The sequence below is a fragment of the Aedes aegypti genome, chromosome 3, assembly GCF_002204515.2.
Source record: "Aedes aegypti strain LVP_AGWG chromosome 3, AaegL5.0 Primary Assembly, whole genome shotgun sequence".
In the NCBI taxonomy this organism is placed as follows: domain Eukaryota; kingdom Metazoa; phylum Arthropoda; class Insecta; order Diptera; family Culicidae; genus Aedes; species Aedes aegypti.
The window spans coordinates 267,046,526-267,067,835 of record NC_035109.1 but is presented as its reverse complement, the minus strand read 5'-3'; the positions used below and the strand labels follow the sequence as shown (position 1 = coordinate 267,067,835).

General features: G+C 35.3%; 1 protein-coding gene across 1 annotated transcript in view; it reads right to left on the bottom strand.

The window, feature by feature from the left end:
• The window catches only part of LOC5579656 (chromatin-remodeling complex ATPase chain Iswi), a 28,675-nt gene extending 17,490 nt beyond the window's left edge, over nucleotides 1-11,185 (bottom strand). Inside the window, exons 1-2 of the mRNA XM_001648080.2 lie at nucleotides 10,987-11,185; nucleotides 10,585-10,835 (exon numbers count right to left, since the gene is read on the bottom strand). Of these exons, the coding sequence (XP_001648130.1) occupies nucleotides 10,585-10,835; nucleotides 10,987-11,037 (302 nt within the window). The 5' untranslated portion in view covers nucleotides 11,038-11,185. The remainder of the gene's footprint in view (nucleotides 1-10,584; nucleotides 10,836-10,986) is intronic.
• Between the last annotated feature and the right edge of the window lie 10,125 nt (nucleotides 11,186-21,310).

Below are 21,310 nucleotides of genomic sequence, written 5' to 3'. Positions count from 1 at the left end.
TTCCACCGGCGCTACATGTAAGAGCTACGTGGATTTTTCGGTAGCCTTTACGAAGCGTTTCAATAGGAACTAGATGGTTTTGCATTAAATTAACTAGAATAAAGACCAACCTTATCTCTAATAGGCTTTGGAAGAAAACTAATTCCCAATTGGAAAATGTGAACAAAACTAAAAGATTGTGATATTTTATATTCAATCTGAGCATTGTCAATCTTGTTTCCCAAATGTAGTAAGTTTGTTCTGTTTTGTTGCAGCCTTCGTGGGCTATAATTGATAGAGGTTATAAATCAGGCAGGGTGGCCAGTGAATTTCTGATTTTAAATTCCCGGTTTTCTGCCGGTTGTTTCCCGGTATTTTAAAAATTTTCCCGGTCGTAAATAATGGATAAAAATCCTTATTTAAAAAAAAAAAACCGAAACAGATAATTTGAAAACTGTAAAATCTGACCTGCAGAATTGGTCATTTGCAATTTTTCGATTTTTCAAACAACCGATTGTAATAAAATCTTATGTGGTTCCTCAAGCGATTAATAACAACGTTTTTCAGACTAGGTTTGAATTAAATGAGCTTGTTGCCATTCTGGTGTTATAGCTCAGTGCCTGTAGGTTTATTTTTGTATTACCAAGTAGTAAATTGAACTTCAGAACATATTTTTCATATTTTCTGGTAGGTTCAAAAATTAAAACAGTTCAACAAAGGCGATGATGAATGCAAGAAATCAACTATTCATACCTAGTCTAAAGCAGTCAAAAAATGCTCTGCAAACTTCTACATTATGTTTAAATCTACAAAAATTTTCAAAACACATATTGTTATATATAAGTTCTAGTGACTTTTGTACGGTACACCACTGAGTTATAAAATTTCAATATTTATGTATGATTACAATAACTTTCCAAGTCGTAAAAAAATCGATTCAGGTTATTCCTGAAAAATATTCACACAAGAACAACGCTAGCAAAGAAATTGACTAACTGCCAATTTAAAAAAAAATCCTGATAAATGCCAGAAAATAAATGCGTAACAGGGGCATTGTAAATAAAATAACTACTTGGTCACTTGGCATAGATTTTTTTCTCGGCCGAATTGTCTGAAACTTTGCAATAAGAAGTAGTTCAATACGACGCATATTGTGGCCGAATATGAGCACAGTAGCTTTTCAAAATCAAAAAAAAAAATAATGAAAAGTGCCAAGAATGTGAACCGGCTCCCTACCCGACTAATTTCATATCCAGTTCAAAGCTAAAGATTATTGTTAATTTTAGTTGCTTGATATACGATTATGATATCAATAAAATTTTTGATGAAATCAGTTGATTATACTTGAGATCCTCAAGCAAACTATTTTTCCAGTTGCAAGGACATGGCCAAGGTGTTTCTCGGCCATACACCAATATGAAGCATTTTCCCGGTAGTAATTGAAATTCCCGTATATTTCCCGGTTTTCTCCCGGTGATATGAAATTCCCGCATATTTCCCGGTTTTCCCGATTTCCCGGTTCGCTGGTCACCCTGATCAGGTGTAAAATATGAAGTAATGCAGGGGTTCTTCGGTATTCAAAGCATATTTAACTTAAAATCAATCTAACACAGGATTTAAAGTTCAGCAGCTTCTGAAGTTCTGCAAAAATCAAGCGGGCGCCATCTTAGGATTTGCGCTCAACACCGAATGTACGTACAATATGCAGATGTCAAAATGAACTTAGACCTACGTGAATTTCACGTATGTGCGATTGGTAACCTCAGTAACATTTACCGATTTATTATTTGATGGTTATGAACGGCTTAGTGATCTTTATGTTAGTCAGGTGAAGTGGAGGCAAAATGAATTTGGAATGATCTACGTGATTTTTCACGTAGCAATGACGTTTGGATTTTTTTGAGTGTGGATTTTAGAACGATAACAATGACCATCACATGGGAGGGAGGCACAGATACTACACACGAAATATGTCACAAAGTTATTTCAAACTGCAAGAGAACTCCAGCATGCCAACGACAACCAAGACAGACTTGATGAAAATCGCTAGTTTTTTTTTGTTGTGTACCTTCGATCGTTTTGGACAAATATGGTAAAGGTCCAAAATTTTCTATGCATTTCATTTTCGTTTCTATTGGAAAAAGTGTAATGATGCGTATTTGAATACTTTATATTCAATCAGAATAAAAGGTGCTGTCGTGACATTACTTTTGAATAAGCATGAATAGCTTTTCAATCGATTTTTTGTCACATTCCCAAAAATAAGTTTTGATCAATTACACGCTTTTATCATGTTTGTCTATTGTTTAAGATCTGGGCTCACAGGGACAGTTCGTGACAGCAGAATCTCGGCACACCTTGACGTACATAAATTTCGTATCGGTTTCTCCCTCCCAGAGAGTGCTGGAAAGCGTCAATGTAAATAGAGGATGTTGCGCGACTTTTAAACACATGTTTCTCTCACTGTCATCGGACGGCGAGACAATGACAGAAGCTTCCTTAAAATTCTCTTTCATTTTTCCGTCGCTACGACTTGTGACGGAATTGTAAACTAGACAATTTTTAGTTCATTTTCCGGTATAATTGATGTTTATATCGCGGGAATCATGGCGGGAATCATGAAAAGATATCCACTTTACTTATCAAACACATTTGCTTCCCGAAATTCTACAAAATGAGGTATAAATTTTAAAAGCAAAACAACATTATAATTGCTCTCGTGAGAGCCCCGTCATTGCAACCTTACGGAATGAGCACATGAAATATAGCTTCACCTAGTGACAGTGAGAAGGCTAGTTTCGTCAGTGTCGCAAGCCGGTCATGATTCTAAACAGGCCTGCTCGCAATCCTATATAGTATACTTGAGTCGATTTTACACTGGTACAAAAACGTCGAAAGTAACTGAATGAAACGTTTATCATTTCGTCATACAATGTTTGTGAGAAACGATAGGAACTACCGTCAAATGGGGCTTCTTTTGGCATTATTTCCACATTCTTCAACTTTGAGGATTTGTAACTCGAATAATTATGGATAGATTTCGATAATGCTTGCATATATCTAAGTTGTATAAGTGCGTAACAATTGTGCAAAATATGAGACAAATCTATCAAGAAATAAAAATATTGCTTGAATAGTGAAAAAAATGTGTCCTTCAAAACAAAAATGGGGCTACTTTTGACACTTTTATAAATCAATAACATTTGATAATAAAATACTTTATTCTCATCAAGTTTTAACAGATTCTATAGATTATCATCCTTATGATGTTTTTGAACGTTTTTTCATCAACAAACACAATTCAAAAAAATATAGAGCTCGAAAAAATTACACATACTATGACCCCACAGTTATGGATCCAATAGTGTGGAGTTCAATCTATAAAATTCAATAAAACGACGTGGAAAACGTAAAATTGTAATTTAAAAGCATGAATTGAATCGTTTCAAATTGGAACTTCGGTTAGTAAATTGTTTTGAGTGTAATATTTACATAGGAATACATAAAAACTAAAAATTGCATCGGTTTCTGAAAACCATATTATGGATCAATATTCATATTATAGATCAAATTGTGATATATTACGGATCAGTGCACAAAATCAAGAGATTTTCAACTCAATGCATCTGTATTGCATGATTTAGCGAAAGTTAACAATGTGTCACATATTACTGCAAAAAAATAGCAGTGGTAGAGCTGGAAACAAGGGTAAAATGCTCTTTTTTGTGGTACTGCATTGTAGTAACTGAGACATGAACTGTTTTCGCTGCACACCAAGTTTTCCACCCATTTTTGTCTACCAGAAAACGAAATTGACAAACCTTGATATTTTATTAGTTTTATCTTTAGTGCTATTGTCTGAAAATGTCGAATCCAATGCTCAAAATGGCAGAAATATACATTCTTTGGAAGTGATCCATAACCGTGGTAAACAATCATTTTCTGGTCCATATTATGGATCACTAGTTAGAAGTGCTAATATTCGGTATTTAGAATCAACAATCAAGAAAAATGTTTTCCAAAGATGAATTCATACTAAATCGAAGCAAACGAGCATGCTTTATGCTATAATATTTGAATTTTACCACCTGTGGGAGCTTATGAGTGCTGACGGCACCTCTTACAGAAAACGGCCATATAATGATAGCTGTGTGGTACCAACTGTCAAATACACCGTTATTTAGCTGTTGAATGTTGTGCTTACACGGAGAAAATGAAGTACTCAAAAGTGAGTTCATTCCACTCAATTCGTGGGGTTCGTGCGTTAACCTAATTTTGAGTTGATGGGGTAGAAGTTGTTTTCATTTGCAGCCGTGCAAAAAAATACCTACTGGCTATGTTCTTTTCACTCAACCGGCAGATCAAACAACTCAACTTCCAGTACTGCGCCACTTACTCAAATTTGAGGTAACGCACAAAGGTTCGGTTTTTGGGTTGTTTTGCTCTTCCCTCTCTGACAACAATAGAAGGAGCGAATGAAATAGGGAGAGAAAAATAACTCAAAAATAAGTAAAAATATTTTTTTTTTTTTTTTAAATCTTTATTAGAGTGTATTTTAACGCACGAGGGCTAGTTCTACACTAGTTAAAATATACTCAAATATGAGTTTTCCGTTTTCTCCGTGTAACATTACAAATGGTAGAAGACAAATAGTATAACATGGGAAAATATGTTTTACGTCAACGTTTATGTTTTGATCGAGTTATTCGATGTTGAACGCCGAAGTGATCCGTCACTGTGGGTGATCCGTAACTGTGTGGGCATGGTATATAACATTTTTTCTGCGAAACATGCTCTTCACAATTTTTAGTTTGTAACTTAAAGTTTGCCTTCTTTTAAATGGAACTGTTAGTTACGTATGCTTGACTTGTTAAGTTGATACACACGAATTATGTAACTACCAAGTACTGTGATGATTGATAAGTTTTGTACAAAAACATCCGTTCTGATTTTTTATGTCGAGACAATGGGTGGTATGAATAAAAAATTTTGAACTTTACTACATGTAGCATCTACTCAAAAACAAAATCCACAAAGTTTACTACACTTTTGGTATGAATAAAAAACTTTTCGAACATGTAGTACTTACTACTTTCGAACATGAGCAGTGACTGAAGCTGCACGTTAAGAAATTTCCATTCAGAGTGCAGAGTGATTCTGCACGTAAAGAACAATCTATTCAGAGTGACGCCTAAAATTAATACAATCATGCATATGAAGAAAATGCATGGAATCTAATCGATTACGCGACAATTTGCACAAATCATGAAGGTGCTGTTATTTGACAAAATTTGTAGTGTAATTTTGCGATTAGTCTGGTATTCTCTTTATGTCTATGATTTTATGATGATGGTACATCAAAGAATTTTCTGGGTGGTTTTCGGCCTTCGCCAACGCCAGTGATTGATGATTTTTAAATACTAGCTTAACATCTATGAAGAGATCTTGAGATTACAGCTATCAAATTTGGAACCACATATTTTCTAGCACCAGTACTGAGATTCTGGTGAAATTGCGGTAGAATTTTGATGCTCCCCGTGTGTTTTCTTAACAGCATGTTGAATTCCGGAAGTTCTAAGTGTTTCTACGATATTCTCGCTATTTTGGTGGGGTTTCTGATAGTATCCTTGGAATGTCTAGAACTTAGAATGTCGAGATTTTTATGGGAATTGTAGTGATTCCATTGGCAGTCGTTAGAATTCAATGAGGATCTCCCCTAAAACACCATGGTTCCCTTTGAAATTATCAAAATTCTTGTCGATTTCACAAAAAATCCCATTGAAATCTATAAAATATTTACCGACATTCAAATCGTTTATATTAAAGCTTTGCTTTGAAATTCCAACGGAACTGAAGATCAACGGAGTCTTAAAGGTTTTTACAATAATTACGAAGATTGGTTTTCAGAATTACAAATATTCACACAATAATTCGCAGGAATCCCACCGCAATCTCATAGATTCTTACAAAAATACCGTCTCAAAGATACCCACAGAATTCCAAGAGATTAATATTCGGAATCCCATTCCCACCCCAATTCTAAAGTTTTTAACAGATTCCTAATATTTCCGCAATATTCCTAGAATTGTATTTAAACTTCCAGAATTATCACAAAAAATCCGACATCCCTATCGGAATCCCAAAGTTCCTACAGGAATTCCGGAATTCAAAAGGAAATCTGAGATGTCAGAGTTTACAAGTAAAATTTCAAATTACATTATAAATATCTGAATTCCTACCGACATCCTAAAATTCCTAGAAAATAACATAATTATCGTAATGCCAGAATTCACACGGATATTCCTAAGCAAAACTCAAAATACCTTCCGAAATATCAAAACTCATATCGTTTTCCCATGATTTTTACTCAAAAGTAAATTATTCCATTCAATTCCGCAATCTCAAAGCATGTGTAGCAACCTCTGAAGCTAACTACCAGTAGCTTTGTAGTAAATGCTACCTTTATTCATAGCAATGCGTTGTTTGTAGTATGTTCGAAAGGTGTAGAAAGGAAAATGACACAAACATATTCCACTCGTGTTCCACATATAGCGTTTACTACCGAGAATGTAGTAAACTCAACTTTACTACATTTTATTCATACGGCCCAATGATATGTGGAAGGATCTCATAAATTCCTGCAACTAAAAGTTAGTTTATTTAAAGTGCATGAAGTATAAGAATAATATTTCGCAAGATCATAAGCAATTCAAATTTTGATAATGTTAGAACATTTTGATTCTCAATAGTTTTTAGGTAGCGAAAGAATAGTTTATTTGTAGCAGATGAAGTATGCAATTACTTTGTACTGCGGATTCATGTAAAATATGACCGTTTTTTAACATTATGTTGTGAGTTTACTGTTTATACGTATTGAAATATGTATATATATATATATATATATATATATATATATATATATATATATATATATATATATATATATATATATATATATATTTATTTGCAGCATAAATATTAATCTGAGCAATTTTGTGTCTTCAGTACTTGTATTAACCAACATATTGCTGTGTGCATTTGAAACGCAAATATCAAATGCGGGAACACCAAATGCGGTAAGATTTTCTACAAGAAATGCGATGTCAAAGATAAATTTTTCTTGCTAGGTCGGCGGTGATTTTGGAAAACGTTGCTAGGTGCCTTTGGTTGTTTTGTTTTACCGCATTTGGAGGACATCTAGTCAAAATTTGCATCTCAAATGCAAACAGCAATATGCTCTACAACCTGTATATCCATTTTAAAACAGTTTTATAGAAGACAGTTTGTGATTATTCTTAACTAATTTTCACAAAAATTTATGCAAGTTACTTACGTCGATTTGAAAAGTAATCGGTTGTAAATATTTCTTATTATAACTACAATAGCAATTGTATACTAATTGAGAACAGTTTGGCCAACTTTTTGAGCGTTTTTGTAGGTTTTTTAGTGCTATTGCGTAATTTTAATATGGTGTATAGGATGATGTACTAGTATCCATTGTATTAAGCTTTGATCATTGAATGATGCTGATACGAACCGATGCCAAACAATGCTTTTCAATACGGCTTTTGCATTGTACAATAAGATTTTGATGAAACTTGATCGTCTTTTTGAAATTATGCAATGAAATTGCATCTTGCCGTATTCTCAATTCGTCGTATCGTTTTCATTTCTGTCGCAATCAGTTTCCAGATTCGTCTCACAACTTACGGCTCACTGTGATATAGTGAGTGGTCAAAATACATATCAACGCTATAATAAAATGATTTACTAGAACATATAGATCTACTGGCATCTTCCTCCATTCCTTCAGCATGATGAAAATTTCATTATTTTCATTTAAATTCTTGTTCGGCATCAAAATTCAGCTATTATGTTTAAACACAATCCCTTTTGACCGAACAATCATGACAGCTGCTCACAAAACTGCGAAACCAACACAATCAAAGAAATCGTTTTCTACGACGAGCATCGCGCACAAGCTTTTTTTTTTCAGTACGACGGATTGAACTTTGTTTGGGCCTGTTCACAAATTTCATAACGCCAAAAATGGTTATTTTTGACACCCACCCACCCCCTCGTAACGCTTTTTATATAAATATTTTTACGAATTTTGTATGAGCTGTATCATTTCGTTGACACCCACCCACCCCCTTCAGCGTTATGAAATTTGTGAACAACATTTTCGATTATACGCGGTCGACGAAGAAATTTCTTAAAATTTCGTAAATTTTAGAACTTTTACGGCGTGTGATTGGAACGAAATCCTTCAGTGAAGAATTGCGAAGGTTTTCCATAGTGAAAATAAGTGCCCGGCGAAGTAAGTCACCCACGAGGGCGGAAAGAAACTTGTGTTGGAAAGTGGTGTGGCTCCGTCGATCGCTAAGCATTTCTCTCAAATCGTGTTCGTCCATGCGATTTCGGCGAAAAAGTCCAAAGTGGATAATTGAACTGAAATTATTTATCGAAATACAGTAGTTTTATTGCATTTCTGGTGTACAAGTGTACGAACCAGAGCAGCATTCACAAAATTACTCTTGGAAAATGAATCTATGTCGCAGGTAAGTTTGAATATCCGACGTAGTAGAACATTTTAAGTTTGATACGACGAATAATAGCGCTTACGACGAATTAGAATGACACTTTTAAAATTTTTAGACAAAAATTTCAAATCATGATTTCTTGAGATTCCTCCTAGATTTTGAAGTGAAGTGCAGAATAACCTTGATTCCTGCCCTGTACTCAGATTTGATGGACAATTTTTTTTTGTCATAATAACGGTTTGTCGGAGCACCGTGACATCTTCATTTCATTTTCATTTTGCAGCGTTTGGTGGGGCAATGAGAGCGCAAGTCAGTCCAAAGCCGGGGTAAGGGATAGGTAATGGCCGTAATAGTCTATGCGGACCACTTGAACACCATCGGAAAGGATAAGAAGGGTTGGGGTAGGGTATAGGGAATGGAGAAGACTTGACACAGTAATGCGATTAATGCTGCAAAATGTAAATGTGCTGAAAGCAATTTAATTTGAGTTTTGAAGTTTGATTTGACTTATTAAAATTCCAAATAGATCGGCCATTGTACAAGTAAGAAAGAATATGCTGATCGCTTTCTAGAAATTTTATAAACAACAAAATAATAACAATATGAGAGTGATGCTAAGGGCTGCTGATGGCACAATGCGACGCTTTAGGAGATTTTGATACTGAATGAATATTACTATACAGAGCGCAATTTAATCGATGGTGATAACTTTACAAACTTTATCTGTTTTTACACTGATTGACGATGCTGATTTATATAAAAATATTTAAAAAATATTTGATATTAGTTCATTTGTTTATGTGATCTAGATGTTAATAATGGAAAAATTTTACATACCCTTGATGAAATACTTCCCTGACCAGAAATATTATATTTTGAGCGCCCTTTTCGAAGCTATTCTATCCAGGTATCCATGTACTGCTTTCAATCCTGAAATTATTCTTATTGTGCATGCTCATGCATTATATTAGTGATGATTATGAGCATGCAACAGATAAGAAGGAGAGAAAAAGAGAATATAGGAACAGTGATTAGTAATGAGTTAATTATGTAGTTTTGTTAGAATTATAAACAATTAAACAGCAGTAATGAATAACTTATAAAACTACTTTGCAGCATAGCTGAGCCTTTCGGAACGTAAGACCGATGTATAAAAATAATTTGTTTCGAAATTGTCCGCGTGGTCTTCTAGTGCCCCTATTAGATCAGAATCAGTCATAGACATACATATCGAATGCTCGCCATGACCCTATGACCAACATTTGTATATGTATAGACTTAGCTGATGTGGCTTTTCTAATAGGTAGTTCTTTCACTCATTGATTGTCTTCAAAACCTTGTCAAGTATAGAAAATTGATTTTATTTCATTTATTACTACATTAAAGCTACATTGTACTTATTAAGTATTAGGTATTATTTTATGTTTTTATCACTATTGATATTATCAAGGCCAGAATTCCCAGTGAGTGAAGAATTTTATAGTACTAGAACACCATAGAAGATCGCTTAACATTACCTAATCATGGAACGGCTTTTTGCTCTATTATTTTAGGTAGATGCTATTGATCTCCCTTTGCTCCTATCCGCAACCCGGTGCACGCGCCCTGTTGGTTTTCGAAAACCTCGTAGAAGATTACAAACCGTCAATGGCATTCCCAATTACTACCCCACATTGCACATTCAAGGGTCTGATTGTGCTCCTAACCCACCCTCAGTTTGTAATCTTCTCGCCAGCTTGAATTTATATTTTCCCGAAGTGAAATTAATTTTGATGAGTGATAGCCGTACTATGCAGTAGTTTAACCAGAATCTTTAGGTCAGAAGATAAAATCTAAATTTTGTAATAAAAAGGTTGCCATTGCTTTGAAATTTACCCAACATCTAATCAAAACTACTAACAACAGCGATCAATTATCAAAATTCATCGCTCCCTGGAAAATATAATCCCAAGCCCAGGGCATTTGTCGGAGCACCGTGACATCTTCATAGTCAAAATAATTTTGTCCCCCTAATTTTCCGTTCTGGCCCATTGTGCATATCAGGCAATCAATCAACACTTACTCTCCCGGATCGCCACTGGAGGAACTCGTAGTCGGCTGCTTCTCCGCTTTGTCGCTCTTTTTCGATTTTCCTTTCGCCTTTGCCGGTGGACTTCCCGAGGAACCCTTCGCCGGGGCAGCTTGCATGAAATGGGCAAAAATCTCCGTCTGCTTCAGCAGGAAATCGAACCGTTTGCTCCGGTCCGTTTCCAGCGTCGCATCGTAATCCGGTTCCTTGGTGTGGGACGACGTTGTATCCGAGTTGGATTCATTCTGGAAAAGGGAAAGAATCCCATCAGCTGTGTGTTTTATGTTTGAATTTCGCAATCTTCTGATACAAAGGAAACCAGAAAGCGTCCTTTCACTCATTCTTAGCCGAGAAAGTTCCTCCCGATTTATCACCGTGTTTTCCCCCCAAACTCACCGAATTTTCATTGGTATCCGCCGTTTCGACGGTCTCCTCCTCCTTGGACATGGTTACGCGTTATTTACGGTCCGATTTACTCGCAAAATTCCACCGGAAAAATTCACAAAATTTCAACCACTCGCTCCGAAGCCGTCTGTAAACGCGAAGATGAGAGGAAAAGAGCGGCGACTTTGTGCCAAAAGAAAAATGGATGCCGCGATCGCGCTGATGGATGACAGATGTTTGACATAGCTACCGGAGCTGCCAACGTTACCGCATCGAAACTCGGGGACCAGGAATGCGATGCGGAACAGCTGATTTTGTGGAGACTGCAGTACAACAACTGAGAAGTGCTAATTCTAGCGTAACATTTGAAAAGGGCCTATCTGCAAAACGTAAACATTGAGAAATTCTCAATTGAAGATTCCGTACCATATTTATAATTCCTATTTTAAACCCATTCGCATTTTTACTAGTTTCATACCTGTGTTCGACACCCATTAAAGTCTGTTGCGTGGCCCATTATGTTTCTAATCTCAAATAACACAACAACTCGTCAAAATTGTTGAATTCAAACATCATCGGCAGATAGGCCCTTCTATGAATCTTCAAACCAGTTAGGCCCTTTCAGTTAGGCCCTTTGATTGAACATGGTTTCAGTTAGGCCCTTTTATAATTTGCTAATTTTATTGATTTTTTAATTGGTTTGCACAAATCTTGAAAAAATTTTAGCGATTATGTGAAAAAACACTATATAATAGCTAAATATTGGAAATTTTCGGTTGAAGATTCAGTACCATATTGATTATTCCTATTTCAAACCCATTCGCTTTTTACTAGTTTCATACTTGGGGAAGATCCAAAAATGACGTCCATCGTTTTTCGGGATTTCTAGAACCTTTCTACCCCTTCTGTCACGCTTTTTCCAATACCCAATCCATGCACTATCACATTTTCGTACATCCCCCCATTGGAGGAGGCCCCAATTGATGGACTTTTTTTTGGGATAATCCCTTGTGTTCGACTTATAATGGTCTATTACGTGGCTCACAACGATTTGAATTTCAAATAGCACAACAACTTGTAAAAATAGTTCAATTCAAACATCATCCGCAGATAGGCCCTTTTACGAATTTTCAAACCAGTTAGGCCCTTTTTGAATTTGCTATTTTTATTGATTATTGAAGTGATTTGCATAATTCTTCAACAACATTTAATGATTATGTGAGAAAACAACACAATATCATACAAGCTAAATATTGGAAACTATTCTATACAAAATCAGCAACATATTGATTATTGATATTTCAAACCCATTCACTTTTTTTACTAGTTTTATACTTGTGTTAGACACTCATTATGGTTTATTACGTGGCCCAGAACGTTAGTAATCTCAAATAGCAAAACGACTCGTGAAAATGGTTGCATTCAAATATCATCAGCAGTTAGGCCCCTTAATGAATCTTCAAACCAGTTAGGCCCTTTCAGTTAGGCCCTTGGATTGGACATGGTTTCAGTTAGGCCCCTCCAGTTAGGCCCTTTTATTAAACAGAGTTCCAGTTAGGCCCTTTTGGAATTTGTTGATTTTATTGCTTATTGTGATTTTCATAGTTCTTAAATAAAATAAAGCGAGAGAAAAACAATGTAATAGCTAAATGTTGGATATTCTCGATTGAAGGTTCAGTACCTTATTGATTATATCTATTTCAAACCCATTCACTTTTTTACTTGTTTTATACTTGAGGGCCTTCTTCAGCCGAGCAGTTTAAGTCCGCGGCTACAAAGCAAAGCCATTCTAAAGGTATCTGAGTGGGAATGGAATTCAGATACCTTCAGAATGGCTTGGTCCAGGTTTTTTCGTAATGGAAAATTCCTTTACTTTCCTGAATATAGAGTACCTTCGTACTTGTCACACGATATACGAATGCGAAAATGACAACTTGTCAAAGAAAGCTCTCAGTTTATAACGAATTTGTTTTTGTGAAAATCGCGACTTTTGGAAATTACCAAATAAAAATTATTCAATTTTTTTAATGTAATTGATTTTTTTTTTCAGGATAAAAAATCAGTTTTTCAACTAACTTCGCATTAAGATTATGATAAAACTAGTAAAAAAGAGGATGGGCTTGAAATAGGAATCAATATAGTACTGAATCTTCAATAAAGAATTTTTATTAATCAATGTTGATTTTCTCACATACCTAATCGATTGATTTTGTTCTAAAACTTTGAAAATCACTTCAATAATCAATAAAATTAACAAATTCCAAAAGGGCCTAACTGGAACTAAGTTTAATAAAAGGGCCTAACTGGAGGGGCCTAACTGAAACCATGTTCAAGCAAAGGGCCTAACTGAAAGGGCCTAACTGGTTTGCAGTCTCGTAAAAGGGCCTATCTGCCGATGATGTTTGAATTCGACCATTTTCACGAGTTGTTTTGTTATTTAAGATTTAAATCGTTATGGGCCACCTAGTAGACTATTATTGGTGTCGAACACAAGTATAAAACTAGTAAATAGGAGAAAGGGTTTGAAATATGAATAATCAATATAGTACTGAATCTTCAATAAAGAATTTTCAATATTCAATGTTGATTTTCTCACATAATCGATTGTTTTTGTTCTAAAACTTTGAAAATCTATTCAATATTCAATAAAATTAACAAATTCCAAGAGGGCCTAACTGGAACTATGTTAAATAAAAGGGCCTAACTGGAGGGGCCTAACTGAAACCATGTCCAATCCAAGGGCCTAACTGAAAGGGCCTAACTGGTTTGAAGATTCATTAAGGGGCCTAACTGCTGATGATATTTGAATGCAACCATTTTCACGAGTCGTTTTGCTATTTGAGATTACTAACGTTCTGGGCCACGTAATAAACCATAATGAGTGTCTAACACAAGTATAAAACTAGTAAAAAAGTGAATGGGTTTGAAATATCAATAATCAATATGTTGCTGATTTTGTATAGAATAGTTTCCAATATTTAGCTTGTATGATATTGTGTTGTTTTCTCACATAATCATTAAATGTTGTTGAAGAATTATGCAAATCACTTCAATAATCAATAAAATTAGCAAATTCAAAAAGGGACTAACTGGTTTGAAAATTCGTAAAAGGGCCTATCTGCGGATGATGTTTGAATTGAACTATTTTTACAAGTTGTTGTGCTATTTGAAATTCAAATCGTTGTGAGCCACGTAATAGACCATTATAAGTGTCGAACACAAGGGATTATCCCAAAAAAAAGTCCATCAATTGGGGCCTCCTCCAATGGGGGGATGTACGAAAATGTGATAGTGCATGGATTGGGTATTGGAAAAAGCGTGACAGAGGGGGTAGAAAGGTTCTAGAAATCCCGAAAAACGATGGACGTCATTTTTGGATCTTCCCCAAGTATGAAACTAGTAAAAAGCGAATGGGTTTGAAATAGGAATAATCAATATGGTACTGAATCTTCAACCGAAAATTTCCAATATTTAGCTATTATATAGTGTTTTTTCACATAATCGCTAAATTTTTTTCAAGATTTGTGCAAACCAATTCAAAAATCAATAAAATTAGCAAATTATAAAAGGGCCTAACTGAAACCATGTTCAATCAAAGGGCCTAACTGAAAGGGCCTAACTGGTTTGAAGATTCATAGAAGGGCCTATCTGCCGATGATGTTTGAATTCAACAATTTTTACGAGTTGTTGTGTTATTTGAGATTAGAAACATAATGGGCCACGCAACAGACTTTAATGGGTGTCGAACAAAATTTTAAAACTATTAGATAGCAATGAGTTTAAAATAGTAACAATCAATATGTTACAGAATCTTCAATCGAGAATTTCTCAATTTTTACGTTATGCTGATAGACTCTTTTCAAATATTTCACTAGGTTCCATTATTCGAGAGAAACACTATACAATGGCTAAATATTGAAAAATATGGAGGAAAATTAAAAACGCATGGAAGGGCCAATCTGATTTTGATGGAAATTTTCAGTTAGGCCCTTTTATGACCAGTTAGGCCCTCTTAGTTTTATCATTTTCAGATAGGCCCTTTTAAATTTGAATAAAATTACCATTAATAATGCATTTTTCATGCCCGTAAGAGTATGTAGGAGTAATTCACGTAAAAAATTATACGAATAATGAATAATCAAGTTTGTTTACATTTTGCAGTTAGGCCCTTTTCAAATGTTACGCTAGAATTTACTATTCGCCCTTATATAGGGGAACTTACGTATTCTCGGCAGTCTAAGCCGATGCCGCGCTTTTCTTGTGATTTTTTCGGACATCAGCAGATTAATTACGCTGCGAACATCTCTTGTCAGTGTGACTATTGTCGGCAGCCTCATTCTGTTCGGCAGCTTTTCCATAAGAGCTGCAAACGAATCACTTCGGCAGCTCCAAATCAGTCGCATTTTGAGGCGTGTTCATTTGAATTGCTGACATCTTTGGCGAAATTGTTTGTTCCGTCTCGGAAATCTCGTTAGTAGGTAGCTGACAGAACGAAGAATCATCTGAATGTTTTCATTGGTGTGTTTTGATAGTAAAATACTGTGTATTTGGCTTTTGAAATTTGGTTGCCGATAATAGTCTCAAGGTGCCGAAGCCGTAAGTCTCCCTATATGACCTTTTTATCATTTTATTTGGCAGGCTCATGTGTACTTAAGGTGAAACTCCTTTGAATCCACTAATAACTGTATAAAAGTAGTGGTACACAAAAAATATTCTCCTATTTGTTGGTAATAGTGAAACTATAATTGATAAGACGTTGTTGCCAGTAATCGCTACTTCAATTTGAGTCTTTTCCCCTTTGACTAAATAAGATTGCTTGATGTCGTACGTAACCATCAACATATCTGACAACCCTGCAAGCGAGCAGCCGGCGTAAAATTAGAAAAATAAAAAAAAATGCTGTGATCGAGTGATTGTTTTTAGCACGGTTTGGTGAAATTTTAGGTTGTTTTCATCAGAAATCAACCAGTAATTGTTCTTTAATTATTGCGTTTCTTTTGAAAATTTTCCGTCCTGCGGTAGCCGCCAAGTTCTACCACAGCTGTCAAAGTTCTACCGCAGACTTGAGAATCATTGTATCATTGAACGAAACCATCTCATCAAAGTATGCTAGTAGAGTCCACAGCTTTGAAAAACAGCCGAAAACAACAATCATCAGTATGGTTTCCAAGGCCGATCCATGATGCTTTGTAAAAATCAGTAATGTGACAGCTGCGGTAGCTTTCTGTTCAACCGCAGAACGGAAAGTTATCTCTGAAATTGCAATAACAAGTAGTGAAAGTAAATTGTGTTGGAAGTTCTACGTTTAGCGGAAGTGGTAAAATTAGGCGAAAAGTGTTCTTCGTTCGCAAGCAATTGTAGCAAAGTTGAACGTCCGTGTCGAAAATTAGCATGATTCATGAAATTTCCACCAGATACTAGTGTTAAAACTACAAAAATTGTAAAATAATGTGATAATAGTGTTCTGATGTCTCGTTAGCAATTTGGGAGTGAATTTAGTGTAGGTAAGTAAAATATTTTGAGAAATAATGTGGACCTCCAGAAATGTGTTTGTATATGTGAGGAATCCATCTTCACTGCCATGACAGGGATTCCTTCCTATATGTCCTTGGCCATACGGGACGTCATTACACTGTTCGACAAAATAAAAATTTTGGATGGATCAGGGACGCGCCTATATGGGTCTTGAAGTGCAAGAAAATTCTATAAATAGGTCGTTTTCAAATGATTTGCAACCCCCTTTCTATTATTTTTTGACAAAGTTTGAAAATTTTGCCTTTTTAATCATAAAAAGTATAATAAGAAAAATATTATTATCTTTTCAAATTCAACTATCCAATCAATGAATTTGTCAAATCAATATTTATTAGCAGTAGATGACTTCAGGGAAACGTGCAACATTTCAAAAGAATATTGGCATCAATTTTATACATGAATTTGGCATGTTATTTTTGTTGAAGAGCTAGTCCGCTAAGACCACGCAGATCCTAGCGAGGCTAGCCCGTCCACATCCGATTGCAAATCATAAAGAAATACAATACAGTAGATGTCTCCTTCAACTGGGCAACTAACTGACTGATACCTCAATCAGCAGCTGCAACTCTCTTTATTCATTCCAGGTATATATTCCCGCATAATCATGAACCATATAAGCACTGTTTCCAATACTGTATACAACCACTTCAAACGATATCTGAACCATTCCGCACAACATCCAGAATAACAATATACCCACTGTACCAGAGACGGTTTTGACAAAATGGGAAACAGTAATCAGACATATAACAATGTGGGAAATAGGCGGTTAAGTTATGTTACCATAAAAAATCGTCGATTTTCCCGAACAAAATTTTTCGTTTACCATTCATCAGATGGTAGACATATTATCCATTTTTCACCCAATCTACATCAAAAGAAACAGTTCTAAAATAGTATAACAATATGTTTTGAATAAAAACGTTTACAGTTTGTGGAATTATTAGATTATGGTAGTAAATGGTATTTCATAGTTTTTTTTCCTTTTCAAAATAATGAAACAAGACAATTCGTGTATCAAATAAACTTCAAATATATTCTCAATTAATTGTACACAGATCCAAGAAATGTTGTATTAATATGTTCGTAGATTATATTGAAATGGCCAAGTAAAAGGAAATAAAATCGATCATAGTCGATATCGTCCTAATCATCCGGCAGATTTTCCGGATTCCGGCCTCCACCTTTAGCTCGATTGTAAATCGTTTTTTGACTACTCCAAAAACTCCAACTTCTGCTGGAAGTTGCGAAACAGGTTCAAACTAAATTCAGAGTCTAAATTCCACAGTCTTACGGCGCTGTTGTAATGTCTTTTGGAAACTCTAGAAAACAAAGAAAACATTGTCAACTCTGACTTCGATAAAAGATGTGAATTAAACTTACCTGTAGATATGTTGCAGCAGCATGTTGAAGTCTCCAAAAGAATGAATTTCTTAATTCACCTCTGAAAAACGCAGAAAACAAATTAGGTACGTTATTTTTGAGCAAATAAACAAGAAATATCTTACCAAACAAGTTCCGGCACTCGCTGCAGAAATGAAAACAAATATGGCAGTTTGACTGGTGAAAATTTTTCTCCGATTTCACAAAACGCACACAAGTGCGACATAACTATACCGCGTACGGTATGTTTATTATTAAACCATAAAACTTCGAAGTATGTGTGACAACTTTTCATGATACTAAACAGTATTCAATCATGTTTGAATGTTTTGCCAAATTGTAACCATTTCCGATATAACCCGCGTAAGTTAATAAATAGTTGATTTATTCATAGTTTCCAAATACGGATTATATGGAACTGATTGATAGCAATTAGCTATACGGTAACCACTAGTGATTCAGTAGATATAGTGTGAGATACAGTACAAAACCGAAATATATTTATAGTAACACAATTAAGCTGCAATACCGGAAGCAGTTAACGTATGATTTATTATTGAAATGTTGTTTGGAAAATATGTCAAAGCGTTTTTAGCTATGCGGGTTAACAATTCAATCACACTTATCCAAATATCATACCTCTCGATAAATCTTCCACACTTTTACCTACGACGACGCATGCTTCTCAACCGACGATCCTTCTACCTGAGGTGAGACACTACCTCTATTCCAACAATTTTTGAACATGCATGTGAGGATATTTACCACAAAAATACAACTTTTTTCTATTTCACACATCTGGTTCAAGCTGATTCGCTGCTGACAAGTAATTTCTTCGCCTATCTTGATGCATGGGAAATTCCTGCAAGGAAGCGCTTTTTTTCTGATCACAGTACGCAGTTGAAAAGAACTGTCAGTTCAAACGGGAGTCACTGTAGAAAATTTCTGTAAGGAATCGGCGAGAAATTTCTTTAGCGATTCCTGTTCAGCAGCAAATCAGGCTTCATCATATAATGATTATTATAAATTTGAGAAGACGCTTGATTAGCATTTGATTCTTTGCTCCATTAGAAAAAAGCAATTAGCAATGCAATCCAGTTACATTTTTAATGACAAGGGTAGAACTAAGGAAAATTGATGTGTCTGTTATGTTTATATGGGCTGGTGAATGAACCCTCAGCAGTAATAAAAAATTTATGAAGGTTGGTCACTGATATGTAAGTGGTCTTACACTGGGATATATGTACCGTCTAAGTGAAAATAAAAATCACCAAATGTTTCAGATTTGGCTAATTTGAAACATTTGCGTCCATAAAGAACGCAAAAATCCAAGCCTACTTGAATTTTGACGTTGCGTTTGAATTGCGCGCATATATTCTGCGCGTTACCGCCGCCACTGGATGTGGATTTAAATGAGCGCCGAAATATAAACAGTTTAAGGTACACGGAGAGATGTGAATATACTAGTTAGAGTACTAATTATTACATCTACCACATTTGAGTCTTTTAATCCTTGTTAATCATATTAGTTTATACTTTCACATGCATTTTCAAGAATTATTATTGGCGGTGCATTTGCGTTGACAGGTGCTACACTTTGGACTTGGTTGTTTTTGTCTGCCGTAGATTTGAAAAAAAAACACTCTCAGTGAGGAGCATCTTTAGGCTGACCATAAGCCAACCAGATAAAAACGGGACAAATAATAAACAAAAACGGGACAATTTTAAAAGACATAGATTATGCGATTGTGCTACTTTTCCCAGAATGGCCCGTTTCTCTGAAGCCATTTCCCCGAATGGCCCGTTCCCTTGTAAAGCAATTCAGCTCAAAAAAACGCTATAATATTCTTTACCCGAGCAGGCGAAAAAGCTAAGTTATAGCAAATTTTGATATGGACATGCAAAAGTAATATTAACTTGAAAGATATAAGAGATAAAAGATCCGAAAATAATATCTAAAATTTACTCTTGGAATACTATAAGCATATCATATTTAGTTTTTATAAGATCTCACCAATATCAGCGAGCTTTTCCTTACATCTTCCAACATCAAATTTAGCTATGGCTCAGAAGTTCTAGGAATAAAATTCTGATATTACCTTCAGATCTTTTATCTCTTATGTCTATCAAATCAATATCTCGATTTAATGGTCAGAACTTTGCTTCTGCTCGGGTAGTGAGATAGTGTTGAGTTAGAAAGATCGATAAGCTACCAAAGAAGGAGATATTTGATCATTCTCGACTAAATACATATTGCCAAAAATACATATTGTTCACCACCTTGAAATGCGAAAGGTTCTGACAATTATGAGTGTTATGAATTTTCGGAGAACTGAGCTGTTCGGGGAAACGGGGTTTTCGGGGAACTAGCATTCTGAGAACTGGCGGGAGAACGACATTCGGGAAACCGCCATTCGAGGGAAAGTAGCAGAACCAGATTATGCAATCCCAAGCTATATGTCTGTTTGATTCAATAAAAATCACTTAAGAACCTTGAAGCGCAATCATTGATTTCCGAGAAGCAGCGTTTTTTAAGTATTTCCCAAAAAAATAAATTGTTACACTTTTCAATTTTTCCAATTCAAACGTAAATTTTTCTAATATTTCATTACTTTTTTGAAATATCCACTTTTTAAACAGTTAATTCAATCAATTGCGTATCAGAAGTAAACACATAGTTGTTCTTTTTCATTTTAGGTATTATCGAATAATTATCTTATGAAGATCCGTATTTTGGAAATCCTCCAAAATTTGGCATAAATATGAGTAAAGAAACGCAAAAAGTTAAGCAGAAGCATGTACGGATCAAGTTTAATTCTGTTTGAGAAACTAATAATTGCTTGGAAAGTAGATGAGTAAGACAATATACTCTGAAATATTTCTAAAAACTGTTTGTTATGTTTTTAATGTTATTGTTTTACTGGTGTTGAAAAGTATGTGCCAATTCTCCATTTCCTAAAATACGGGACAATTCGAGCATTTTCCATAAAACGACGGGACAGCCCGTCGAGGGGATGAAAACGGTACTGTCCCGTTAAATACGGTACGTATGGTCAGCCTAAGCATCTTTGGGATGTCTCCAAGTTCGCGGAGTTTTAAATATGTTTTAGTAGTTTTCAAAGTATTTAGTGGCGCTTATAAGATTTAACTGGAAGGGTACTGCTATTATGTACAATGTGTATGTAGTTTCGGAACGGAATAATGCTATTACTGTAGCGAAAAATTCACTCCCCCCTAATGGAGAACATCGGACTTCACATATGCGGACAAATGGTAAGTTCCAGAATAACGTGCATGTACCAACGTACCAACCATCACCTTGGCGCACTTTTCAGGCTTATTTTTCGTTTTTCCCGAAGTTACCCAGCATCGGGACAGTAATCATCAAGCGAGCCAAGTAGTTCTTGAATCACCGAGG